This window comes from Panicum virgatum, chromosome 1N (assembly GCF_016808335.1).
Source record: "Panicum virgatum strain AP13 chromosome 1N, P.virgatum_v5, whole genome shotgun sequence".
Classification (NCBI taxonomy): domain Eukaryota; kingdom Viridiplantae; phylum Streptophyta; class Magnoliopsida; order Poales; family Poaceae; genus Panicum; species Panicum virgatum.
Window position 1 is genome coordinate 57566069 of NC_053145.1, and position 25884 is coordinate 57591952.

Here is a 25884-nt window from a genome sequence, read left to right on the forward strand (position 1 = left end):
CCTCTAACACCGGCGGCCTTTCCTCTTCTTTTTGCAGCTGCACCCAAAACCGGATCCAATATGTTCCTCTAAATAACACCTGCAGAGAGAAAAAAACTCGCGCACAGTTAAAAATAATGTCATTTCGTGTTAGCCAAATCGCCCATAAGATGGCACATGCTCCCACTAAGGCCTGATGCTTCTGTTGTTTCTTCAGCCCATTTAACCAGTGAGTAAACATATGGTTCACATTTAACAGCATAGGCAAATTAAAAACAACACTTATCAGTCTCCACAAAAAATTAGCATTTTGGCAATCGAAAAAAAAGTATTGTATTGTTTCATTAAGATTGTAGCAACAACATTTTAAGCTCCCTTTCCATCGCCCTCTAGTTAAATTGTCTTTAGTGAGAGTAACCCCTTTAATCAAGTATCACATAAAAATCTTAATCTTAAGTGGTGATTTTAGTTTCCAGATAGTGTGATTATGTGGTATTATATTAATGGTTGTTATTGCCCTATACATAGATCATACTGAAAAAAGCCTGTTCTGTTGCAGAGACCACACAAAATTGTCACTTTGATCTTGTAGCTGGATGTCTATTACTCTAGCCACTAGTTGGTGCCACGAGAGTAAGTTATTAGCCATCAGAAACCTTCGAAAAGAGATATTTAGTGGAATCGAGCTTAGAACAGAACTGACTAAAGCTGATTTTTTTTCCTAACTATGTTATACAGAGTCGGGAATTGATTTTTAAGAGGCTTGTTCTCTAGCCACGTGTCTTCCCAGAATCTGATAAGAGACCCATTACCCAGCTTAAACTTGCCCCATCTCAGGAACTCGGGTTTCACGCTCATGAGGCCTTACCAAAAATGGGAATCTTCAGGCAAATATTCAACCTGAGTAAGAGATTTGGATTGAAGGTATTTTCTCCTGAGTAAGGTTTGCCACACCCCTTGTTCATTTATTAGCTTGAAAAACCACTTGCTTAGCAAGCATTTATTTTGAACATCGAGATTTAAGATTCCCAAACCCCCTTGGTCCTTTGAACAGCAGAGGACACTCCATTTCGTAAGCCTATACTTTTTTTATTTTCGTTACTTTGCCAAAAAAACCTCGATCTATAGAAATCCAACTTTTTCAATACCTCACGAGGAACTTCAAAGAACAAAAACATAAACAAAGGTAAATTACTAAGCACGGAGTTAATAAGAACTAGCTTTCCACCAGAAGAAAGCAACTTCCCTTTCCAACTGCTTAATCATTTTTGGAATCTTTCATCTACTCCCTTCCAATCTGAGTTATTAAGTCTTCTGTAATGCGTGGGTATTCCTAGGTATCGAAACGGGAACGTGCCTTGGCCGCAACCAAAAATCTGTTCATATTCCGTTTGTAAGGCCTTGGCCTCCCCGAAGCAGAATAATTCGCTTTTATGAAAGTTAATCTTGAGACCAGACAGTTGTTCAAAGACATATAACAAGAGCTTTAGGTTTTTTTGCCTATTCAAGGTTATCCTCCAAAAAGAGAATTGTGTCATCTGCATATTGCAAAATAGAAAGACCATCGTCGACTAGATGAGGGACTACTCCACTGAACTGCTGATTTTCTTTGGCTCTTGCAATTAAGATTGCCAGCATGTCTACAACGATATTGAAGAGTACGGGAGATAGAGGACCCTCTTGCCTTACTCCTTTTAGCTTGGTCTTAGCTACCAAAATCATGGGAAGTGTCTCGATTGAGGAGGTGCTCCACGGTCAACGCCTCAACCAAACACGCCGCCGCCGATACAGAATTCTGAACAAATTCAACAATTACGAGTGCACACTTCATTATTCTACCAGTTGTCTTCTTTGTCGTCCCTGGCTCTCCCCAGTCCACCCACGCACGGCCATGGCCGTCATTCCGCCAAACACGTGAGGAGAAGCTGCCAAACATCCAAAGTCCAAAACTCATCGATCCCCTCTCCCAAGCTCCCAAGATGCTCTCTCTTCCTCCACTATTGCAGCTCCCTCCTCGCTGACCCGTGTCTTGCAACTCCAAGAACCATGTCCTCCCTGCTGCTTCAATCTCCGAGGCCTCGCCTCCTCCTGACCGCCCCGTCGAGCCGACGGCACCTGCAATGTGTAGAACATCTCTTGTTGCCCCGGAGGAGCCCAAGGGTGCGGCTCGGCGTGCGCATGGCCGAGACGGCCTGGGTCGAGAGCGGCGGCGGGGCGTCGCCGGAGGTCGGGGTTTCCGCGGAGGGAGGCGCGATGGTAGACATGGGAAGAGACGACGAACTGCGAGGCCCGTCGCCGGAAGCGAACCGGTGGGCGCCCGTGGAGGCGGCGCTGAACTTGATGGTTAGTGCTTCTTGGCATGGAACTATACATTATATACTACTATATGGATATTCTTGATGAAAACTAGTTTGTGCAAAATGTGCAGCCCTATGAATGATCCTGAGTTTCACCTTTTGCTTTGCAGCAGCTTTGTTAGTGCCATCCAATTGATCTTTAAATTTAGTCCCTCCATTGGGACTGGCTTTGGTAACTCTGGAAAATTTGACATGGTAAAATGTATTAGAATTAGTCTTACACAAGATCCAACTTTGGCGCATTTATATAATCTAATAAGTTGGGTTTTCATAGATACAATCACACTACACCACGCTAATTGATTTCTCAAGCACAAAAAATCTATGATACTCTATCTCAAAATAAGTTGATTCAAGCAGAAAATTTTGTTTCGCAATAGTTGAGTTTTGGCGTATCCACACCGAGTCACCACCTTATTCCTTGAAACGCCACAAACACATATTTCATCGTGCACACATTTTATCTTCGCCCCCAGTTTTCTGTTAATTACCTTTATTACACGCATCGTTACAAGAAAACAATAAATAAATAATCTAATTCTACAAATCAGAATGACTTAAAAACTGGAGCACATGATTAATGGACAATTAAGTCTTTTTTTTCCAAGATGCTAATCTTTCTGAAAATTTTAAAAATAACTTAATGGTGCCTCTACATTTAATGATTTTTATGGCATGGCGTTTTTGGATACAACATATTGAACTTTGTAATAAGTTTTCTTGGTTTTACTTCAAAAAAAATTACTTGGTTGGCTCTGTACTGAAATCATAAAGCTGCGTGCCAGAGCAAATGGCTGGTGGCGGCTGCTTATGTTTTTGCAGGTCTTTGGAAGCATGATGTGGAAATTATGTGGGTTTTCCTAGGTGCGGCTGTCAGCTACCTGCTTTCACTGTTTCTTAAAAGGGTGCTAAACCATGAAAGACCGACAGATTTACGGTCTGATCCTGGGATGCCATCCTCCCATGCACAATCCCTCTGCTATGCTGCGACGTTCCTTGTTCTTTCATGTAAGAACTTCAGAAACACTCCAGCGTTCTAACTTATGCTAACCATGATAATACGGTGCTTTCCAGCCAACACACACAAAAACAAAGAGCTACTAAGTGTGTGGTGTGGATAATACCATATCTTCTTTTAGTAATTTTTTGCTGTTTCGCTATGTGGCTCTGCATGCTGATATATAAACACGATGAGTGGAACTAAAAAATAATATGATATGATTATTTTTTTGCTCAAGATTTTTATTCAGATTAAGAAAATTAACTTTTGAAATGTGCAAGTCATCTGTTTTGTTTTCAAATGCAGTGTACCACTACCTTGGGACAAACTATCTGACGATGATCCTTGGACCGGCGGCTCTGTCAGTGGCCTTCTATCTAGTAAGAATCATGTCCTGCAGAGTGCAGACTAAACTCTCACATGTCCAATCCTATCCCCGAATGTTGACATTCTCGTATCATCATCAGGCTGTAATTTAAGGCGTGAGCTGCAATCTCTAAGAGGTTGTTTGGTTCCAGAGGCTAAACTTTAGATCATGTCACATTAAAAAAAATATTAGTATTTAAAAGTATTAAATGAAGTCTAATTTCAAAACTAATTGTAGGATCCTGGGGCTAAATTGCGAGACAAATCTAATGAGATATATTAATCCATAATTAACGAATAGCTACTGTAGCACCAATGTAGCAAATTATGGATTAATCAGGCTCATTAGATTCGTCTCGCGAATTAGCACACATCTGTCAAAAAAGTTTTATAAACAAATATTTTGATGTCATAGGGACTAAATAGTAAAATTCTTTTTGATGTGTTAGGGACTAAAAATAAGTAGCAGGAAACAAACAGGGTCTAACTCTGGTCTTATCTACGTGCAGTCATGGCTACGAGTGTCGCAGCGCCTTCACACGCTGAACCAGGTCATGGTGGGCGCTGCTGTAGGATCTGCCTTCGGTGCCCTTTGGTTTGTGCTCTGGCGCTCGCTCGTGCCGGAGGCAGTTGCTTCATCGCCGTCGGCAAAGATCGCGGCCGTCCTCGTATCAGCAGCAACTTGTGTCAGCCTAATTTTCGCCAACCATGGATAGAGTTTTAGCAATAGAATTGCTGCTTAATAAATTCCCATGTGAATTTTGTTGGTGTCTCATATTTTCTTTTGTAAACATTATAAGTGTGTTTGCAGACGGAGGTGCTGCAGTTTGATGTAATGACTGGGTTGTAGCCTTTTGGAGGTCAAGACCGGGATGTTTTCTTTTCCCATCATCTAAAAAAAAGCATTTACATGATGGACCATTGGATGAAGACTGAGTGATTGTACTTCATTTTCGCGGGGAACTGAGTGATTGTACTTCACCGTTGTAGTTAGTAACAGACAGGTTTTTCTGGACAAATTGGAAAGAAAAAAGTTCAAATTACCCACCTCAAATATGTCCAAAGTCCAGATAACACCCTTAGTTATTTTTTAGTTCAATTTGGTACCTAAACTATATCATTTGGTTCAATTTACCGTGTAAGATAATTTATCTTTTTTATTTCTCCACATCCAAGTGGAATCTTAATTTAAGGTTCTGCATGATTGTAATTGGCATCACAGTGTGTATAAGAAAATATATTATGAAATTTTCATCATTATTTTCCTATAACTTTATATCATAAGGTTCAATTCATTATTAGATGACATACCCTATCAAAATAATGATGAAACTGGCGGCAGCGGCAAGCCTAGCGTTGTTAGTGGGTTGAGGATGGCGAGGCTAGCGGTGATGGCGCCACCGATCGGATGTGGAAGAGACCCGTTGGGGCGGGGGTATAGGAGTGGCGACGATGGTGGTAGATCTGGTGGCTGCGGCACTGCCAGAGCTGAAAGGGACGATGAAGGAGGCAGGGAAGATGAGGGTGATCCTCATCAGTGTCGAAGGTGGCATGGTGGGTGGGAGGAAGGAGTCTCTCCATATATTCTTATCGGGAGAGGTGCTCTATCTAATTTACTATAGACACTTATGCATCAACCAAATCATCATATTACTGCCATTAAATTCAACCTCCTTCCAAATGGCAATTGACATTTGTATCACACTCGGATGGAATAATTCCGCGTGATAAACTCCTAGCTCCTCTTTAAGAAAGGAAAAAAACTCCTAGTCCTGCTCTTGTTGACTTTTAAATCTCACGAACAATCCCGGGCTACCGGATGATAATCAATCTCTTGACACCATAAATAGGAGCTTCTTTTCGCAAGAGCACACAGCCACCAACGTTCGACCGCACCAAACAGTCAAAACACCCACCCCAAGCTTGCTTGTCGTGTCCTCCGTCCTCCTCCCAGCCTCTCCTCCAATCATCCCAGGGCCAAACAAGGCATCAACCACAGCCTGCCAAACACCTCAATCCATCGAAACCCCGGCAAACTCCCTAATCCCCTCCCCTGGGGCCGTCGAGATGCTCCCTTCCTCCATTGGCTCAGCTCCCGCCGCGCCGTCTCGCGCTCGCCGTTCGCCGCTCCAAGAGCCATGCCCTGCTTGCTGCTTCCAGCTCCGTCGCCTAGCCTCTGTCTAATTGCCTTGCTGCGTCGGCCACCGCGCTGCTGCAAAGATCGGTTCTTGCTGCCCCGTATCCGGAGGCGGCCAAGGCTGCGGCGGCTTGGCTTGCGCATGACCGAGATGGTCAGGGTTGGGAGCGGCGGGGAGCCGTTGCCGGAGGTCGGGGTTTCCGTGGAGAGTGACCCGATGCTGGGAGGGGAGGAGTCGCCCGGCCAGAGAAGGGAGGCGAGCCGGTGGGCGCCCGTCGAGGAGGCGCTGAACCGTATGGTTAGTTTTTTCTTGGCATTGAGCTATCTGCTATGGATGTTCTTGATAAAGACTAGTCTGACTTCATAGGTAAATCTGACATCATTGGTACGAATGTGCAACCCGAAAGATTCTGAAATTCACATTGGTCTTACAGCAGTTCTAGGACATGCAGATGAGCTTAGTAGACTCTGAAACTTGCTAACCAAGCTGAAAAGAAGGTTGCACACAACCAAACAGCTTACCAAAAGGCACTAAAGCTCCAGCATATTCTGATTCCTCAATCTATAGGGAATGTGCAATGCCCTAGCGTTACAATCAGTTTATCTTTCTAGATGTCTAGTTGCAGCTTGTAATGATCTCTACTTTCATGAGCTAGACTGTTTTCATATGGTATTTCGAAACTGAAATGTAGAATCTTCGAATCTGAATTCAAATGCCCTAACTTTTAAAAATGCATCTGGAAAGATTCAGTGATGTTCTAGCTTCGTGTTGAGTTGCTGACAAACATTATACTATTCCAAATGACCTTTTTTTACTAGAACTTAAGCTTAGCTTTGTGATATCTGCTTATGGGCTTGTGCTGAAATCATAATACTGTGCGCCAGAGTAAATGGCTGGTGGCCGGTTGTTTTACTTTAGCAGCTCTTTGGAAGCATGATGCTGAAATTATCTGGATTTCGTTGGGTGCCGTTGCCAACTCTCTGCTTTCAGTGATTCTGAAAAGGATGCTAAACCATGAAAGACCTTCATCAGCTTTGCGGTCTGATCCTGGGATGCCATCGTCCCATGCACAATCCATTTTCTATGCGGCGATCGTCCTAATTCTTTCGTGTAAGTAGATCAGAATTTTTATCCAGTGTTTGGATATGATTTAATCATGACATGACATTTAAATATACTCTCCTGCCAATGCTAGTAGCATAAGGCTGGTTAGGCAACATATATGGCTTAAGTGTGTTGATAATACATATATTTCTATTATTAAAGTTTTTTTTGCTTTGCTTTGTGGCTTTTCCTTGCCAACCAACAAAATGAGTAAGACTAAATTAGATATGGCATACTTATGTGCTCTGGACTTTTATGACAGTAAACGAAGATAAGCAAACTTTTCACTCTATAAATCCTCGAGACTAGCACATACCTACTGCTTCTCCATGATTAAAACGTATCAAATGCCCTTTTTCTCCAGCATAACAAAATGTGTGATTCATCTATTTCCTTTTGAAATGCAGTGTACTACTGGAATGGGACAAATTATCTAGCCGTGATTCTTGGGCCTGCAACTCTGTCAGTGGCCGCCTATCTGGTAAGAATAATGCCCAAGTAAGTTATACCATGTCTCAGTCTCCCTGTTTTGTCTAGTGAAGTGTTCCTTGAGGCTCCTCCATGTTCAATCATATCATGAATGTTTCCATTCTCATAACATCAGGCTGTAGTTTTATGTCATTGGCTGCAAGCTAACTCCAGTCTTATTTGTGTGCAGTCATGGTTACGGGTGTCCCAGCGCCTTCATACACTAAACCAGGTCATGGTGGGAGCTGCTGTAGGATCTGCCTTTGGTACTCTATGGTTTTTGCTCTGGCATTCACTTGTGCAGGAGGCATTCGCTGCTTCACTGTTGGTCCGGGTTGTGGTCATCCTCGGATCATGTGTATTTTGTGTTGGCTTTGTCATCTACATGATACGTCATTGGCTCAAGGATGAGTGATTGTACTTCATAGCTGCAAGCCTGCGATGGGAGATTGATTGATAGGCATTACGAACCAATTGGTAGCATACTGTTTTGCCGGGAGCCCTGGACTTAGTATTATCACACTGGAGACTATTCTGAAGGCAGCTTACGAGTCATGATGGTTCGGAAGCCCACGGGAGCAAAAATTCATTTCCAATATATAATCATTTTTATTACCAATACGGAAAAAGCTCCTCCATGTGTAGTAGCAAATACTTAATCTTTTGGTTTACTTTTCTTTTACACCTTTTTGCGTGGATTTTAGTTTTGACTGAATTTTATTACTTTGTTGCTTCCATTCTGTTCTGGAAAAAAACATGGATCACGTGAGAAATCATTCATTACCATGTTTATGAAGATATGGGGGCCACTAGCTAGCGCTGCTACTGCTAGCGGCGACTGAAAGGTGCCTCCTACTGTTCTTCTTCTCCCTTTTTCTCTTTTGATTAAATTGCACTCATCATACAACAACTTGCCAGGTGGGTGCAAATTGGTCCAACAATTTGTAAAGTGCTCAATTTAGTACAATAACTTGATAGCTGGGTGCAGATTGGTCCAACAACTTAAAAAATACTTAATTTAGTACAATAATTTGGTAAATTAGTGCATTCATAGTCCAAATATTACACGACAATATATTGCTAATGTCACGTTACAATGAAGAGTGTATTCACGTCGGAACGTATTATTTGACCGTAGATTGTTGTGTCGCAATGGACACCAATAATTTTATTCTCAGAATAAATTAATTATGGTTTTATTAAAAATAATATATTATTTAACTACCATTACAACAACAACATATTAAGCAAAGTAGATGAACGTCAATAATTCTTAAATTTTATAAATAGAAATTATTGATGGTGATCCGGCTGTTGCTTTTCAACTATGTACATTTTTTTATTAGTTCAAATGCAAACTAATTTTAGAATTACACCATTAGCATCACTCAAATACTGAAGCGATAAGAGAGCCCTGAAACCTTAGGTTTTTTTCTGCGCTTCTACTCATGTATTCAAAAATTTTCATATTTGTTTCTGTTTATTTAGCTCAATTTTTTTTCTAACGAATATATGAGGCTTTAAAAATACATGTACCAAGCTCCTAAAAGGTATCGATAGTTTGTATCAACATATTGACTTTTTTAGTTTAACAGTGCATATAATCAAACATATAGGAAATAGTGAGGGTTAATTTTTCTAAATTGAATATCATGTTAAATAGTTTTAATTAGAATTAAATCACTATACAAATATAATTAATGTAATGACATAACATTAATTTCTAAACAGTGAGGATTTTTATCCGGGCCGAATACATTGCCACGCAGGCGCAACACAAAAAATCAATGGTCAAATAATACTTAATAATTTGTCCTAACATGAATATACTCTTTATTGAGACTTTGCGTTAGTTACATTGACGTGTAATGTTTGGACTACGAATGCATCTATTTGCCAAGTTATTGCATTAAGTTGAGCATTTTACAAGTTGTTGGACCGATCTGCACCCACCTGTCAAGTTATTGCACTAAATTGAGCATTTTATAAGTTGTTAGACCAGTTTGCACTCATCTGACAAGTTGTTGTATGATGAGTGCAATTTACTCTTCTCCTTCCTTCTTATATGTCCTTCCCATCCGCCTCAAAGTCTCTCCTCTCTCTCCGTTTTTTTATCGTTTTTTATTGGCCTCTGCACCGATTAGCAGCCTGCTAGCTAATCCGCCTCAAAATCTGCTAGCATGCTATTAGGTTAGCAGCGGCCAGTCGATTGGCGATTACGTCGACCAACGAACCCAACGCATGGCGGACAAAAACAGATGCAGAAGCCAGAGCCTCCGTGCGTCCTCAGCAGACGGCAATGCACCGCGTGAGGAATCATCATGCCGCGAGTGTGATGCGCGCCGAATGCGACTCCGGCTCGAAATGATTGATGTTTGATTTCTAAACGACGATCTTTGCATGTTCATTGTAGTACATAGGGAATTGATACGAGAGTTCTACTGGGTGATACCAATATTTCCTCGGCTTGATTAATTTTGTAGCTTTGCACTAGTGTTTGTTACTAAATACACTTTTAAAAAAATAAGCACGGTGAAATCATCTAGAAAAGATGCATTAATTGGTAGAAAGTGAGCAGATAGTGGGCGAATGAGTTCTAAAATCACCAAAAGGGACACCAACAAGATTAAAATAACAGAAGCACTTAAAAAAATCCAGATGACTGCTAATATTAATACAAATGATCAAAGTCTTGCAAAAAAAATAACATAGATGATATATAGATGCTATTTTAAATCTTAGTGTAAGGGCCCCAGATTTTAAGTTCGCCCCAGGCCCCAAAAATCTCAGGACCAGCCCTGGCCGCCCCGCTGCCGGCACAAGCCCACCGGCTGTCCTGCCCCGCCTCGGCCGGCGGCGGCACCGCGCCCTCCGCCGACCGAACAGCCGCCGCCACCGCCCGCCCCGACCTTCCCTCTATGTCTGGTGACCATGGAACCGCCCCCCACTCCCGGCAACCCGAAAACCTAAAGGCCGTCGCCTCCCGCCACAACCCCGGCCACCGGCGGCCGCTCCGCCCACCTCCCACCCTCTCTGGCCGCCCCCTCCCCCTCCCCCCAACCCTAGGTCGCCTAGCAGGCGGCGTCGGCGACGGGCCGCGCGCCGCTACAAGTAACAGCGCACGCGCGCCGTATAAGGAATTCGGAAGATATGGAGAAATTGTAAATGGCTGTAAAAGAAACATTTAATTGGTGAACATGGTTCCAGGCTCGTTTCCCCAATGATGCTGAAGAAAACAAGTATCATTCGCGGTTATCCACAAAGCTGTGAGTTGTAGTATGCTATCTCCATTGACACTTCTAAGATCAAAGTAGCATGATGTACAAGAGCTAACGTTATCTGGGTACTATTTGCGCCCAGCAACGTTACTCGAAATATTGACAGTGGCTATCCAACACGAGATTACAGAGGAATGGACAAGATGTAGCATCTGGCAGGACCTTTATAATTGCGGAGCATAGCCACCAAGGCCCAAGGGTGACGACACGGTTATTCAACCTGCAAAACTCCACAAGGGAAAACAACGATCACACAAACAGAGAGCGCAACCATGATAGATGCAATTAAAATCGTAAAATCTGAGTCTAAATCAATTCAGAAACAACAACAAAAAAAATTTCTCGAACGGCCAGAAACAACAAAATTTCCATGATCCATCTCTTTTCTCTTAGTTTGAGAACAGTAACAAAACTGTGGATGGCAAAATCAACTCCACTTGAGTTGGGCATGGATTACTAACCGTGGTGACACTCATATTATTTGCCCAACCAGCTATGCAAAGAGATTTACGGTGATTGGAATGGAGCCAATCCTGAACGGAGATGGCCCATCCAACATTTTTTACAGAGGAAGCGACAAATGAGGATTGTAGCGATCACAGCCGATCACCAAAAGAGAAACTTGTACAACCTTTTTTTTTTCTCTAGGAGTATAGTTAGAGCTTTGTTAGGCTTCTGAAAGGATGATGCATCTTCATCCTAGCTCTATTCGCTGGAGGGGCTATTTGAATCTGCACTGCCTTGAGGCTGCGATGAAGGGAGGTAGGACCATGCGATGGCTGTGGCACCAAGGGTGACTGCAAGCCCAACTGAACCCCAGAACCACTTCTGTCGCTTCTTACGTTCCTTCCGTTGTTGCCTAGACATCTCTGCAAACCATAAGAATAAATAATTCAAGCATCAATCTATTACAGCACTAAAATCATGGAACATAAAGATTAGGGAGAAACAATCTGTGCACGGTGGTTATATGCAACCTTCCATTCAATATTTCTGGAACAAAGCAGCCAACAATAAGTTGACTTAATCAAGGCAACAAACATATTTTGTATTAGTTCAGACCTGGAGAACAGGTATGATATATATCATCTGGGCATGTAACATAGAATGCATGTAGCTTTTTCATCCAGTTTCCACAAACATTTCATCTCTCACCTAATTTATCAAAGATCAGGAAATACTATGCAATATGCAGTGTCTAAAGACCACTAGGAGTTACACAGAAGTATAAAGCCAAGTGCCTAGGTGCCAACTAGAATGCTGCTAAGTAGTAAGCTTTTGAACAGTGATAATCATGACAATAAACATACTAATTGCAGTGATAAAAGTACTTACCAATAGCTTCTTGGTTTCTTTGAGACATCTCCCTGTTTGCCGCTTCATAGTACTGGACCCTATCAGACAGCCTTGCGATCTCAAAGTTCTTTGCTGCAATCACAGTTTCCGTCTCTGATTCCACTTCAGCATGAGCTAAACCTCGTGCGATAGCAGCAGCTACAAGTTGTGAAACAGTTATTTGTTGGCACAACTCAGCTCCAGGATCCACGCATGAATCATCAGCATTCTCAGCTATACTTGGATATGGAAGTGATAAGGCAACACGAGATAGGTGATGACTCAGGTTCATCCATTCTGTTTGCCAGTTCTCAAGTGCTTCTTCTGCTTGCTTCCTCCTCTCTATTTCCATTAACAGACTCAACCTCATTTCACGGAGATCATCATCCATGGCTCGAGAAGATCGAGTTCCACCATCACTGGATATTTCTAAATTTTTGACAGATAAAAAGGTTGGAGTTAGCACAATAGCAAGACTGCTAGTTCTGAATAAACAAAGAGGCATCCAGAAATTCCAGCATAACGAAGAGATTAGCTGAAACTGTGTCCATGCAACAATTAGCCTACCCTAAACATTCCCATCACTGGGGGCAAAAGAACTAGCCCATGGTAACCAGTCATTACAAATGCAATAGATGACTGAGGCAAATCAAAACTATTACTCCTGTCAAAAATAAAACCCTAAAGGGAACTAAAGACTTTGTATAAGCTTTGAAGTTTAAAGACAGGGACAAACTACGTGTACTCCGACTAGAAACCCTGAAATTAACAGAAACCATGGGGAAATCACATGTAGGATGAAATTTGTAAATCTCTAACAACAATAAGTTGTGTGGGGAAAATTGGTCAATTGAACTTTAGAACTGGAGAAATTGTTATAGTCAAAGAATTAACTCGTACAATCAATCACACTTTTTAAAAACACTGCAACAAAACTAGTATAACCCACAGATAATGTGATTATAATCTTACATCTGGGAAGAAACCATAGAATGATATTTCTCCAACTAAGTTGCTACTGTTTTTGATATATGAGCTATTGCCATAATGAACCAGGAATTTAGAGTATCTGCTAAAGAATATTGCACTCACTAACATGATAATTTTCAACATTGTTTTAACAGTAATACCATCAAACCTGGCATACATATTGGTATGAAAAAAAATAAGTGTAGCAAACTGATTGGTACCTTCAAAGGCATCATAGAATTCTGCACCAGGTGTGCCAATAGACGTCCCAAGAGGAGAACTGGGCTTCCACCACCGCTCATGCATTCCAACATCAGCCTCATTATTGCTAGTCACGCTCATGGAATCCTGAAGTTCAAAGAAGGCATCACTCTCAGCATTTTTTGGTGCCCCATCATTTGAAGGTCTTCCAACATTGACAGACCTCACGGATGCTTCAAGACTTCCACGCTGAAACTCAAACTCAGGCTGATCCTGCTCGATTTTAGCTGCCACAGATCCCTCGACCTTCTGCAGCAATCCATCCTGCCCATTCAAAGGCTCTTCCAGACCACTGTCACCTTCAGCTTGACCATTGCCCACTTGCTGAAACGCAAACTCAGGCTCCAGCACTTCAATGGGTTCACAACTTTTGGGCAAACCAGGCAGTATCACAGGGAGCTTCAGCTGGCTGCCCTCACTCACAGCATCACCCTGGGAGAGGGTCTTGGCAAGGGAGGCGCCTCGCCTCTTATGGTTGATGATGTACGGCGACCAGGTTCCTGGGAAGGAGGAAGGCGAGTCCGGCAGGGCCGTGCTCTCCGGTGTGGCATAAAGCGATGCCGGCGATGTCTGTGTCCTAACTGGAACCACCGGCACGGGTGTGGCCTTGTGAGGCGGCGGCGGTGGCGGCTTGGACGCCGCCTTCTGGACCTGCGCTGGCGACCCCGTCTCAAGGAAGGGGTCCAGCACGTAGTGCGTGATGGTAGGCATGGGTACGCGGCTGCAGCTCGATGGTAATCACCGACAGCTGCACCTCTTTGGCATCAACAGTCACTGAATCGAAATCGACAAGAAAACACCGTTAGTGAATCGAAATCAAAAAAGAAAAAAAATCGCCGTTAGAATAAAATCAAACCCTCCATAGAGAGAGAGAGAGAGAGAGAAATATGCCATTGGGGATTCCGATCCAAAATATTCGGAAACATCTCCAACGGAACACGTATGCACCCTATCCTCTGGAAAAAGCCGCCGATGAGATGCCGATAGGCAGCCACAAATCACTCACCGCAGGAAAAGGAGAAACGCTCAATATTCCCCAGCCTGTGATTACTCAAACCTACCAAAATGGAATCGCGCAAACGAACAAACACACAAACCAAACGAGTCCCAAATCCAACAGTCCCATTTCAAAATTTGACCGAAACCCCCGACCAATTCCACCACGCGGCAGAGGAACCCACCCGAATCCGCGTCACCAACGACCCAACACCCCGTCCAGATCAGACGTGACCATCCCCCACCGTCGCCCCAACCCGCCGCGCCGCAGCTTAGAAGCCGAACGAATTGAGCCTCCCTACCCGAACACGACGTCGAAGGAGATCCGGTGGAGCTGGAGGCGGCACTCACCTGACCTCGTCGGCGTCCCGTGCGAGCGGCGGCGGCGGGGACACGCCCACCGAGAACAAGGGGGAAACCCTAGCGAGCCGGCGGCGTGCTCCCCACGCGTCGTCTCCTGGCGTCGAGGAAGGGAAGACGGCGCTGGCGTTTCTCTCTCTGCGTTGGCCTTTCCCACGGCCGCAGCAGCGCCGGTCGCGTTTTGGATTCGAATTTATGGGGCCCCGGGGGCCGAAATAGGAGCAGGCGGCGCGGGGGAGGGGAGGCAGGAGGCGAGACAAAGCCTGGCGCGGCCAGGCGCAAGCGCAAGGCAATAGGCGGGGAGGGGAAGGGAAGGTGTGCGGTTTTTGCGGCGGGATTTTATTTATTTAGCCGCCTCTTTAAATTTACCGCACGGATGGGGAGGAGCCGAGGAGAGAGGCCACGAGGGGAGCGGAGAACACGAAAGAAAACGGGAAAGCTGCCGCACCCAATCCCTTGCGTACCTTCCACGGCGCGGCCGCGGGGCCCGGGCGTCAGCGGTTGGCGGGCGCGGTGGCTCCCCTTCCCGGTTCTTGGAGGGAAAGAAAGAAGGAAAGGGAAGGGGCGGGAAGGCAGGGGAGGCGTCGGTGGGCCTGGTTCTTGGGCGCGAAGGATTTTTTTGTGTTTGGTTGGCGCGGAGTTTGGATGGGATGGACGGCCCAGCACGGACCGGTCGGGGACGGACGGCCCGTGAGCAACACAGGCCCTGTTTGGTTCCGGTGTTCTAGAAAACGCTAGAAGGCACGTTTTCTAATAAAAAAACCTTGTATGTATGGAGTGCTAAATAAAGTCTATTTATAATTTTTTTAGGAATGAGTGTAACTTTTCGCGATGAATCTAATGACGGTAATTAATCGATGATTGGGTACAGTGATGTTACAGTAACTATTTTCTAACCACGCGGTCAAAAATCTAATGAGAGTTTTCAAGGTTCCTAGTGCAGGAGTTCTGGAATTAGTTCTATAAACTGGCTTTATTTGACACTCTTAATCGCAATCAAAGTGTGTTCTAGAATCAGTAGAACACAACCAAACAGTACCACATGCGAGAGCTGCAGCCTGCAGCGAGCAGCCTGCAGGCGGGTTGTTGGGGGTGGTATTGGGTTCGGCTCCCGCGCCCACCACGTGGGGGGGCGCTGGCGGAGGAGGGGCCGGGGCCCAGGGGCTCGGTCAGTTGACCACGTGCGCGCGCTGGCGCACGCGGTGCGTCGTGCGGATGGTTGGTTTGGGTCCTTTCTCGTGCGGCGGAGGAAACGGATTTCTTTCTTTCTCGACACGTCGTGCGCAGCTCGGTTGGTGTTTTCTGTTGGTCATCAAGGGGCTCGAGTTCAAGGCTGCGGATGATGCTTCTCGATCGAAATCGGAAAAGGTAAATAAAACGAGGTGGCCGATGATGACGCAAGGGACGACGTGATCGGCGAGTTCAATCGGGAAGCGGTCAAGCACGGGACGAGACTCTTCCTTCGCTCTTCTTGTGCAACAAGTCCTCCTGACATCATCATGTTATTATATATGAACATGAATAGAGGCAGAGGGAGCAATATTGTACTTTCTTCCTTCTAAAATAAATGCACTTTTAGAGTTTAGGTGTGGAGATCAATGCTAGTGTGAAATTACATACTTCATCCTAAAATGTAGGACATATCGAGTTTTTACAGACAAATTATGAAGATAGAGAAAAGACACATATATCTCTTATTAGTGTATTATTTAATTAATCAATTGTTTAGTTTTTAGTGCTCACACCAAACTAAGGACACTAGCATGCCTTTTTTACTCCCTTGGAACACCATAATTGATTTTTTACAAAATTAACACTAAAATCAAGGAGATTATTATGACTTTTTGTCCAAAAAACTCTGAAGTATACCTCTATAAATATAAATTTTAAACCCTCAAATATCTTAAATTTTAGGACGGTTGGAGTATACCTCTATAAATATAAAATGATTGCACCTTGGATGGATATAAAATAGAAAAGAACAATTAAAATTAGGTTGTTTCATTCATAGATGTACTTTTATTTTAAAATATTTTAAATTCTAAAAATATATTTATTCCGTCGGGACGGAGAGACGGAGAAAGTAATCCTGTGCCCATTATCTCCCGCTGCTTTCGGTAGAGAGAGAAGGCTGCAAACGTGAACAATGATATTTTCTTTTTTTCCCCTTTTACCTAAAGCTAAACTCATTCTCTTCAGCTGGCTTGTCAACCAATCAGCCAGCAATATTTTTCTCTTACGCCAAATCAGTATCAGCCAGTCAGCAATATTTGACTAACAACAAATTAGCACCAGCTACCAGCCACAGTCAGCCGAACAGCCGTACAGTATGTACACCGCCTCTTTCCTGGAGATCCTCACCGATCATGTAATCCGTCTCTTTCCCTTTGGCCTATAAAAGAGGAGAGGCCTCCCGCAAGGTGGATCGCTCTCTGAACACACACGCACACGACACACATTCCAACACTTAGCATCTTGGGAGCTTGCTTTCTCTCTCGGTAGTTTGTAACCTCTACTACAAATTTGTGCAAACAACATTAGCAGCGATGAATAGGATGTAGATGGATATTCAGCCCGAATCAGTATAAATCCTTGTATCAATCTTGTACACCATCCGGATCAGACGCTCAATACAACATTCACTAGTAGGGGTACGAAGCACCGATACAATGATTTAGAAAATATGTAAGCAATTTCAATGCAGTATATTGTACTTGTATTAGAAATAGGGGTGGTTAAGGATCTTAAAATTTGACTTGAATCTGATTTGCTGAATACTGAAATGTTGGCATGTCGAAATATGAGCATGCCAATTTATTCTACTAAAACCTTGGCAAGTTTAGAATAGCACTCGAATATGTGAGCTATTTTTTTTCTTTCAACCTAACAATTGCCAAAAGGGGAGATTCCCAATTTGACACTGAGATAATGAGTTGTTTTTTTCTTGGCTCTGAAAAAATATCGTTCTCTATTTAACTTTCATTCCCAAATTGACACTCCATCGTTAAATGCCATGCAAAAAAACCATTTTACCCTTCCTAGACATGGGCCCCACTACTTCTTTCTTTTCTCCTTCCCTCTCTTCATCTCCTCCGACTCTCCCATGCCCGAGCGTGCCGCCGCGCTGCTTCTCGCAGGGCTATGTGACCGCGAGGCCGTTGGCCCGATGGGGCCGCAAGCCCAGCTACCACGTAGCAAGGGTCCGGCGCCTGTATTGGCTACATGGCTGTCTGATCGTGGACGACACAGCATGGCACGAGTCGCGCGCCAGGAGGTCATCGTTTCGGCGGCTCCAGTGCGCTTCTGACCAAAACGACGAGCGGATGAGCATCAACAGACCAAGGCGATGCTAGCACATGATACGAGAGAGAGAGAGGTACCAAATCGGCCTGGCCACGACGAAGTACTCCTCGGCGGCTATGGCAGACTGCCGCGACGAGATTCCGGTGTGCGTCCAATTTCGACCGAGAGAGACGACACGAGCGGGTCCAACTAGAGCACAAAGAGGTGGCGTAGGTGAGGGCAAGAGGAATCGGGCGGGGATGAATTTCGTTGTCGAATCGAGTTCCTCTTCCCTACTCAACAACGATGTCGCCGTTGGGATATGCGGGTCGTTGCAGTGTGGGTCTGCGTGGGACGCTGCTCCGCGCGTGCGCTGGCGACGAACAGTTCATCATCTTCCTTCCTCCTTTCTTCTACCTCCGTCGCCCCCGCCGTCGACCGGCTCCAGCGGCCTCCGCCGCCGCCATCCCTAACCGAGCACGCCACCATCGCGCCATCCCGCCGCCCACCGCCCACCGGTTGTCCGACCTGGCCCGGCCGGCGGCTCTCCCGTGCCGCCGCGCCCTCCATCGGACAATCCGCCTCCACTGCCGGGCCGCCGCCACCCCCGGCCCCCCTCCTCTATGGCCGGTGGTCATAGGAGCCGGCGAGCCGCCCCCACTCCCAGCAACCCGAAATCTAAGGCCGCCGCCACCCTGGCTGCCGGCAACCTCGCTGGCGGCCGCTCCACCCACCTCCCACCCTCCCTGGCCGCCCCCTCCCCTCCCCCCAAACCCTAGGTCGCTCCTCGGCGGCGGCGGCGGCGGGCGCGTGCGCCGCTACGGGTAGGGGCGCACGCGCGCCGTATAAGGAATTCGGGTCTGCGTGGGCTCACTGCGTTGCTTGCCTCGTTGGCGTTGACTGTCCTCGCAACTGCCGCCACCAATCGCGCCCGCCGTCGTGCAGCCGCACGTCCAGGAAGGAGAGCAACGGCGCATTAGTCGGAGAATAGGAAGAGAGGAAGGAGAAAAGAAAGAAGCAGTGGGGCCCACATCTAGGAAGGGTAAAATGGTCTTTTTGTATGGCATTGAACGATGAATGCATGGAAAATCAAACAGAGTGCCAATTTGGGAATTGAAGTTGAAGTCGGTATCGGTATCAAATAGGAAACAAAATTGTTTTGTGTCAAGGAAGGAACAACTCATTTTCTCAATGTAGATAGGAATTTTCTCTTGCCAAAATGTATGTACTTGCCCACATTTTGGCATGCCTATATTTTAGCATCCAACCAAGCAGGTCCTTAGATAATCTAAGAACTAGGCTCTAATCTTATATTTTTTGAGTTAAAAATATATAAGTATCAAATTGGATTGTGAAGAGGCCACTATGATCATGATATTTTTCTTTTTGAGATAAACTATCATAATCTATTACCACCTTGATCAGAACCATAGAGCTTTAAGATGAGATGTTTTGATGATGTGCTCGAATTGGAAGGTACTCGATGCTTTGTACTCCCTGATGATGTGCTCGAACTGGAGTATACAGTAGTTAGTGACTTTCATTTCAACCTAAAAAAAAACTAAAAAAGGCAGCTGATCACCCAAGCAATCCTGACCGTCCGTTTGGTTAGTCACTGTACCCCTCAACAGACTCCATAGTCAACACCTCCTCCTCATGTCCTCGCCAGCGCGCTTAACCCTAGACTAGTAGTAACCCCGGACCGGCCCAACAAATCCGTATCCCGACGCCGGCGACGGCCAGACCAGACGCCGGTATCGAGTCCACACTGCCACCCCATCCATCACACACCTGTCCTCCCATCCGCTTCGCCGCGCCGCGCCGCCTCGGCACCCCAATCTCAATCACACGCGCGCCACCCGCGATGACGCCGGCGGCGATCTCCGGCTCCAGCGGCCACCTCGTCCTCTCCTCCCCCCGCCTCCGGCAGCCGCTCACCCTCCCTCCGCGCGCCGCGCGCCCAATCGCAGCCTCTTCGCCCGTGGCCCGCTGCGGGGTCGCGGCCGCCGCCGTGTCCACTCCCGCCGCGTCCGCCGCCGCGGGGAAAGATGGTTAGGGACCCTGATGCCGCATTGAAGTGTTTCATGATTACTTGCTGGGTTGGGGGCTCGCTGGTATCTTGGGACTAGGGTTCTGCTCGGGGACGCGGTCGCTGGTCTGCGCTTGATGCGGTTGTGGGATTGGACGAGTGTGAAGTAGCCATGCTGTGAGATGTGATAAACTGTCAGCTGCGAAGCTTGGTTGATTTCGTTGGTTTGGGTCACTCAAATGTGATCAAGCCTTTTCGTTTTTATTTATAAACTAGCTTTGGGTCCTCACTCAGAAGTCAACGCTAGGTTTATTTTTTCCTTTTACTAGAAAAATTTAGAATGGACGCTAAGCTGCCGCATTGCCTGTGCGAAAATTTCAGGCTTGTTTCTGTTCTGGTGCATCCACTATGCTGATGACTAGAATGTGAATTGCTAAACCTTGCATTTTCCTTGAATTTCTCAGCAGTTAGGCACTGTGATTTATGCATTGTGTAATTTGATTTTTGCTTCGCATCACCATTGAGCTGATTCTACTGTAAAGATTTTAATTTTGCTGTTTGATGCGGTGTAGAATGCACAGGTACAACTAATTTAACTTGACTTAATTCTGAGTAAAGATATTGGTTTTGCTGTCTGATGTGGTGTCGAATGTACAGGTACAACTAATTTAACTTTGATTTAATTCCGAATGTGACCCTTTCATACAAATATATGCACTTGAATGTTTTAGGCATTGAAGGAGCTTTCATCATATAGGATGTACCATATAGGAGCTTTCATCATGCTTAGTGCACTTTCCTTCTAACTGTAGCATTTTCTTGCAGCCAAACAGGCTCCTAAGGATTTCCTTCATATCAATGATTTTGGCAAGGATACGATCATGAATATCCTTAATCGGGCGATTGAGGTTAAGACACTGATAAAATCTGGAGACAGGAGCTTCCAACCGTTCAAAGGGAAATCAATGGCGATGATTTTTGCCAAGCCGTCAATGAGGACCCGTGTTTCATTTGAGACAGGATTCTTCTTACTTGGTGGGCATGCTATCTATTTGGGTCCTGATGATATCCAAATGGGCAAGCGTGAGGAGACTCGTGATGTTGCTCGAGTACTCTCTGGCTATAATGACATCATTATGGCTAGGGTTTTTGGTCACCAGGTACGAGCTCGGTTTCATGATTACGAATTTTTCTGGTTGACCTATTTACCAACATCTTGTGTTGAACTTTGCGTTAGCCTACGACTTGTTGATAGCGAATACCGTGTTTAAGAAGAGGGAATCCCATCTTGTGACGTTTCGTAGTGGACAACACTCGAGCCAGATCGACTTTATCCTTACTAGGAGGGAGGATAGACGTGATTGCTTAGATTGTAAGGTGATACCTGGGGAGTGTGTTGTCCCTCAACACAAGCTTGTGGTGGCGGACTTTCGTCTTCGGGTACGTGTCCACCGGGACAAATGTACCAAGATTGCGAGAACAAAGTGGTGGAAGCTTAGAGGGGAAGCGGCACAAGCGTTTAAGGAAAGGATGCTAGGTGAGGGGCCTTGGGAAGAAGGAGAAGACGCAGATGACATGTGGCTAAAGATGGCAACATGTGTTCGGAAGGTGGCCTCAGAGGTGTTTGGCGTGAGTAAGGGAGGCAAACAGGAGGGGAAAGACACCTGGTGGTGGAACGACGAGGTGCAAAGGGCTATTAAGGAGAAGGAGTGTTTCAAGCGTCTCCATCTTGACAAGAGTGCAGCCAACATCGAGGGCTATAAATTAGCGAAGAGGGTTGCAAAGCGAGCTGTGAGTGTAGCAAAAGGTAAGGCGTATGATGACCTGTATCAGCGGCTAGGCACGAAAGAAGGGGAAAAGGACATTTATAGGATGGCTAGGATCCGCGAGCAGAAGACAAGGGACATCAACCAAATCAAATGCATTAAGGATGGGACAGATCGACTGCTAGTGAAGGATGATGAGATCATGGATAGATGGAGAGAGTACTTTGACAAGTTGTTTAATGGGGAGAGTGAGAGCCCTACCCTTGAGTTAGATGACTCTTTTGACGATACCAACAGACGTTTTGTGAGGAGAATTCAGGAGGTAGAGATCGGGGAGGCTTTGAAGAGGATGAAGAGAGGTAAAGCGTTGGGTCCTGATGTTATTCCCATTGAGGTGTGGAGATGCCTAGGGGATAGAGCAATAGTTTGGTTAACTAAGCTTTTTAATCTCATTTTTCGGTCAAACAAGATGCCGGAAGAATGGAGAAGTATATTAGTACATATCTTCAAAAACAAGGGCGATGTTCAAAGTTGTACTAACTACCGTGGGATTAAGCTGATGAGCCATACGATGAAGCTTTGGGAGAGGGTCATCGAGCATCGCCTAAGAAGAGGGACAAGTGTGACCCAAAACCAATTTGGGTTCATGCCTGGAAGGTCAACCATGGAGGCGATTTTCTTAATACGACAATTGATGGAGAGATATAGGGAGCAGAAGAAGGACTTGCACATGGTCTTCATTGACCTTGAGAAGGCATATGACAAAGTACCGAGAAATGTCATGTGGTGGGCTTTGGAGAAGCACAAAGTCCCAACCAAGTACATTACCCTCATTAAGGATATGTACAAAGATGCGACGACGTTTGTCCGGACATGTGATGGCAACACCACTGACTTTCCTATTAACATAGGCCTACACCAGGGGTCAGCATTGAGCCCTTATTTATTTGCTTTAGTGATGGATGAGATCACAAGGGATATACAAGGTGAGATCCCTTGGTGTATGCTCTTTGCTAATGATGTGGTGCTAGTTGACGAGAGTAGGGAAGGGGTTAATAGGAAGTTAGAGCTGTGGAGACGCACGTTAGAGTCGAAAGGGTTCAGACTTAGTAGGACCAAGACCGAGTACATGATGTGCGATTTCAGCGCGACTAGGCATGAGGGGGGAGACGTTAGTCTAGATGGGTAAGTGGTGGTCCAGAAGGATACGTTTCGGTATTTAGGATCGGTGTTACAAAAGGATGGCGACATTGATGAAGATGTTAGGCATAGAATTTCAGCTGGCTGGTTGAAATGGCGGCAAGCTTCTGGCATCCTTTGTGACAAGAGGGTGCCACAAAAGCTAAAAGGCAAATTCTATAGGACAGCAATTCGTTCGGCGATATTATACGGTGCTGAATGTTGGCCTACAAAAAGACGACATGTGCAGCAACTGAGTGTAGCAGAGATGCGGATGTTGCGGTGGTTTTGCGGGCACACACGGAGGGATAGAGTCCAGAACGAAGTTATTCGGGATAGGGTCGGGGTGGCACCAATTGAGGAGAAACTTACTCAGCATCGGCTGAGATGGTTTGGACATGTCCAACGAAGGCCTCCTGAGGCGCCGGTGCGTAATGGGATCCTTGAGCTAGTCGATAATGTAAAGAGGGGTAGAGGTAGACCTAAACTGACGTGGGATGAGTCGGTTAAGAGAGACCTTAAGGATTGGAACATCTCTAAAGAGATAGCTTTGGATAGGAGCGCTTGGAGACTAGCTATCAATGTGCCTGAACCTTGAACTTATTTCTTTCGGGTTTCATCTCTAGCCTACCTCAACTTGCTTGGGAAAAAAGGCTATGTTGTTGTTATTGTTGTTGACCTATTTACCAACATAATCTGCTAGTCTGCTAGTATGCAAATTCTGGATCATTTACATATTTGATCTGTCTTCCCTATATTGCTTGAGCACCACAAAACCATGAGCACTAGAGTAGGCAGCTGAAGTAAGATCTTCCCAATCTGAAATAGATTAATAAATACCAACTTTGATTTAGCGTAGCTTTTACACTTCTACTGAAACAGTATGTTAATCTAATAATCTAGAAGCATGATGTTTGGAATGTTGATGCATGATGTTTTTTGAACTGATGCCATTATCTTAGCAGGTATCTTATGCGATTTTTCTTTGTTTGATTATATTCATTTATAGTAATATCAAAAAATATTTTACCTAAAGCATCAAGCAGATTATTGATGTTCTGGGTTGACATTTTGCTTTGGGATCATCTCGTTTTGTCGACATGTACCGAGACACTTGATCTTCCTAATTTACTGCTACCATTCTACCTGCATGCATTAACCTTAGATTTGCATTCAGTTTTGGTTACTATATATATATTTAGCATCTACGCATTATCTCCCTAACTTCTGATATGGTCTTGGCAGGATATTCTGGACTTGGCGAAATATGCATCTGTACCTGTCATAAATGGTCTCACTGACTATAACCATCCATGCCAGATAATGGCTGATGCACTTACTATGCTTGAGCACATTGGTCGTATTGAAAACACCAAGGTAGATCATTATATGTACCACTGAAGTAGCTGCATATGCTCTTTTTTCTTTATATTTCAATTTGTGCAATGCAACCAATTCTCCCATTTCAATTGCTATGTAGGTTGTCTATGTTGGAGATGGGAACAATATTGTGCACTCATGGCTTCTATTGGCTGCTGTGCTTCCTTTCCACTTTGTATGCGCTTGTCCTAAGGGATTTGAGCCAGATGCGAAGACAGTGGAGATCGCTAGGAGTGCTGGAATCAGTAAGATTGAAATAACAAATGATCCCAGGGAAGCAGTTAAGGGAGCAGATGTTGTTTACACAGATGTCTGGGCCAGCATGGGCCAAAAGGAAGAAGCTGATTATAGAAAACAGAAGTTCCAAGGATTCACGGTTTGTCTTTTTTTTTCCTCATTTACACCCGCCTTTGCTCATGTCAGCTACCCTGATTGGAAGATATATGCTCATTAGAATTCATTCTTGTCTTACTGAACACCAACTACATTTACTGGTACTGGTCCATATGGTGATTTACGAAAAACTGGACAAGTAACCATTTACCATCAGACGCTTCAAGAATAAAAATAATACTAACCTTTATCTCATACAAATAGTTATGATGCTTTAGTGATGGTGAACTGTACAAGCAACACTTGTGCAGATGTCTTCTTTTGGTCTTCGTCAGTAATGCTAGATGCATATGTGGTGGCCCTCAGCTAAAAAACCTACTTTTACCCTTCCCTGCAGGTGGATGAAGCCATGATGGAGATTGCTGGTCCACAGGCCTACCTCATGCATTGTTTACCCGCAGAGAGAGGGGTGGAGGTGACAGACGGTGCCATTGAGGCTCCCAACTCAATCGTATTCCCTCAGGCTGAAAATCGGATGCACGCTCAGAATGCCATCATGCTTCATGTCCTTGGCGCTTAATACCCCTTCCGCACCATTACTGAGGGATAAAGGCTGTTTCAGCTTTAGCGCTGAAGCTCTAGAGTTTCTTTGGAGGCACGATGGTAGCGTTTTTTAAACATGTCACTGTATTACGATGAATTGGACTGTCCGGCAACGTGATATTTTGCTTGTCCGTCCGGGTGGTAGCTTGTTGTGATGTAAAAGGGTGGCAATCTTGAATAAAAACACAAACTTCTATGGTGCCAAATTTTCAAATCTTGTAAAGATTGGCGTTTTGTAAGAGGTGCACAAGCCTTAAACATGATCTGAAATAGCAGATCGCTTATAGTTTCAGTGCTGAAATACTCAAGTCTTGTAGGGTACTTGGAAGCAACTCACCATGTCTGTCAATTGCTATTTCTCCAAAGCGGCTGAATTCTGCGATGGCCTGTAAGCAGAAGCTGCTAGTGAAACTGTGAAGCCCAAAGTAGGAGTAATAATTTTCGGGTGTGGAGGAAAAAGCCCGAAACACCCGGATATCGACAAAAAGTATGCTGTTCGAGTCTGACACATGTTCTGTTTTAGGTCACATTTTGCTAATCTGGGACGTACAAATCTAATCGTAGGGATATAAAATTCTAGTGTTGGTAGTAGGACCCAATACTCGAGCGCGACGTAGATGGATCCAACAATCATTACGGGATATATATTGATTTCTCAGATCAAGGGTAGGAACCAAGATTACGGAAGATTGATTTCTCAA

At 44.9% G+C, this 25884-nt stretch overlaps 4 protein-coding genes and 1 long non-coding RNA gene across 5 annotated transcripts; 3 read left to right on the plus strand and 2 right to left on the minus strand.

The window, feature by feature from the left end:
* Positions 1-1810: 1810 nt before the first annotated feature.
* LOC120656944 (lipid phosphate phosphatase epsilon 2, chloroplastic-like) lies at positions 1811-4593 on the plus strand. Its single transcript, XM_039935186.1, has 4 exons — positions 1811-2322; positions 3122-3344; positions 3643-3716; positions 4212-4593. The coding sequence occupies exons 1-4, from the start codon at positions 2026-2028 to the stop codon at positions 4416-4418; spliced, it is 801 nt and encodes a 266-aa protein (XP_039791120.1). The 5' UTR covers positions 1811-2025; the 3' UTR covers positions 4419-4593.
* A 987-nt stretch (positions 4594-5580) lies between these two features.
* LOC120656946 (lipid phosphate phosphatase epsilon 1, chloroplastic-like) lies at positions 5581-8208 on the plus strand. The gene is made up of 4 exons (XM_039935188.1): positions 5581-6137; positions 6725-6950; positions 7352-7425; positions 7603-8208. The coding sequence occupies exons 1-4, from the start codon at positions 5841-5843 to the stop codon at positions 7825-7827; spliced, it is 822 nt and encodes a 273-aa protein (XP_039791122.1). The 5' UTR covers positions 5581-5840; the 3' UTR covers positions 7828-8208.
* Positions 8209-11045: 2837 nt separating this feature from the next.
* LOC120656947 lies at positions 11046-15019 on the minus strand. Its single transcript, XM_039935189.1, has 4 exons — positions 14603-15019; positions 13216-14029; positions 12026-12454; positions 11046-11559 (listed from the first exon to the last, which is right to left on the minus strand). Exons 2-4 carry the CDS (start codon positions 13964-13966, stop codon positions 11396-11398), a joined length of 1344 nt encoding a protein of 447 aa, XP_039791123.1. The 5' UTR covers positions 13967-14029; positions 14603-15019; the 3' UTR covers positions 11046-11395.
* Positions 15020-19560: 4541 nt separating this feature from the next.
* Positions 19561-25484, plus strand: LOC120656948 (ornithine carbamoyltransferase, chloroplastic-like). The gene is made up of 5 exons (XM_039935190.1): positions 19561-19944; positions 20748-21082; positions 24113-24244; positions 24348-24623; positions 24978-25484. The coding sequence occupies exons 1-5, from the start codon at positions 19758-19760 to the stop codon at positions 25158-25160; spliced, it is 1113 nt and encodes a 370-aa protein (XP_039791124.1). The 5' UTR covers positions 19561-19757; the 3' UTR covers positions 25161-25484.
* Positions 20912-23767, minus strand: LOC120656949. Its single transcript, XR_005668046.1, has 2 exons — positions 23547-23767; positions 20912-21123 (listed from the first exon to the last, which is right to left on the minus strand). It is a non-coding gene; the product is annotated as an uncharacterized LOC120656949 (long non-coding RNA).
* Positions 25485-25884: the final 400 nt, after the last annotated feature.

Excerpts from the sequence above, each read along its gene's own strand:
- LOC120656948 (XM_039935190.1), top strand. The coding sequence starts at position 19,758 with ATGACGCCGGCGGCGATCTCCGGCTCCAGCGGCCACCTCGTCCTCTCC. Across the intron at positions 21,083-24,112 it reads CTAGGGTTTTTGGTCACCAG|GATATTCTGGACTTGGCGAA; the intron begins GTACGAGCTCGG and ends TGGTCTTGGCAG. Across the intron at positions 24,245-24,347 it reads GTCGTATTGAAAACACCAAG|GTTGTCTATGTTGGAGATGG; the intron begins GTAGATCATTAT and ends ATTGCTATGTAG.
- LOC120656944 (XM_039935186.1), top strand. The coding sequence starts at position 2,026 with ATGTCCTCCCTGCTGCTTCAATCTCCGAGGCCTCGCCTCCTCCTGACC. Across the intron at positions 3,345-3,642 it reads GACGTTCCTTGTTCTTTCAT|TGTACCACTACCTTGGGACA; the intron begins GTAAGAACTTCA and ends TTTCAAATGCAG. Across the intron at positions 3,717-4,211 it reads TGTCAGTGGCCTTCTATCTA|TCATGGCTACGAGTGTCGCA; the intron begins GTAAGAATCATG and ends ATCTACGTGCAG.
- LOC120656947 (XM_039935189.1), bottom strand. The coding sequence starts at position 13,966 with ATGCCTACCATCACGCACTACGTGCTGGACCCCTTCCTTGAGACGGGG. Across the intron at positions 12,455-13,215 it reads ATTCTATGATGCCTTTGAAG|AAATATCCAGTGATGGTGGA; the intron begins GTACCAATCAGT and ends TCAAAAATTTAG. Across the intron at positions 11,560-12,025 it reads AAGAAACCAAGAAGCTATTG|AGATGTCTAGGCAACAACGG; the intron begins GTAAGTACTTTT and ends TATGGTTTGCAG.
- LOC120656946 (XM_039935188.1), top strand. The coding sequence starts at position 5,841 with ATGCCCTGCTTGCTGCTTCCAGCTCCGTCGCCTAGCCTCTGTCTAATT. Across the intron at positions 6,138-6,724 it reads AGGAGGCGCTGAACCGTATG|AGTAAATGGCTGGTGGCCGG; the intron begins GTTAGTTTTTTC and ends ACTGTGCGCCAG. Across the intron at positions 6,951-7,351 it reads GATCGTCCTAATTCTTTCGT|TGTACTACTGGAATGGGACA; the intron begins GTAAGTAGATCA and ends TTTGAAATGCAG.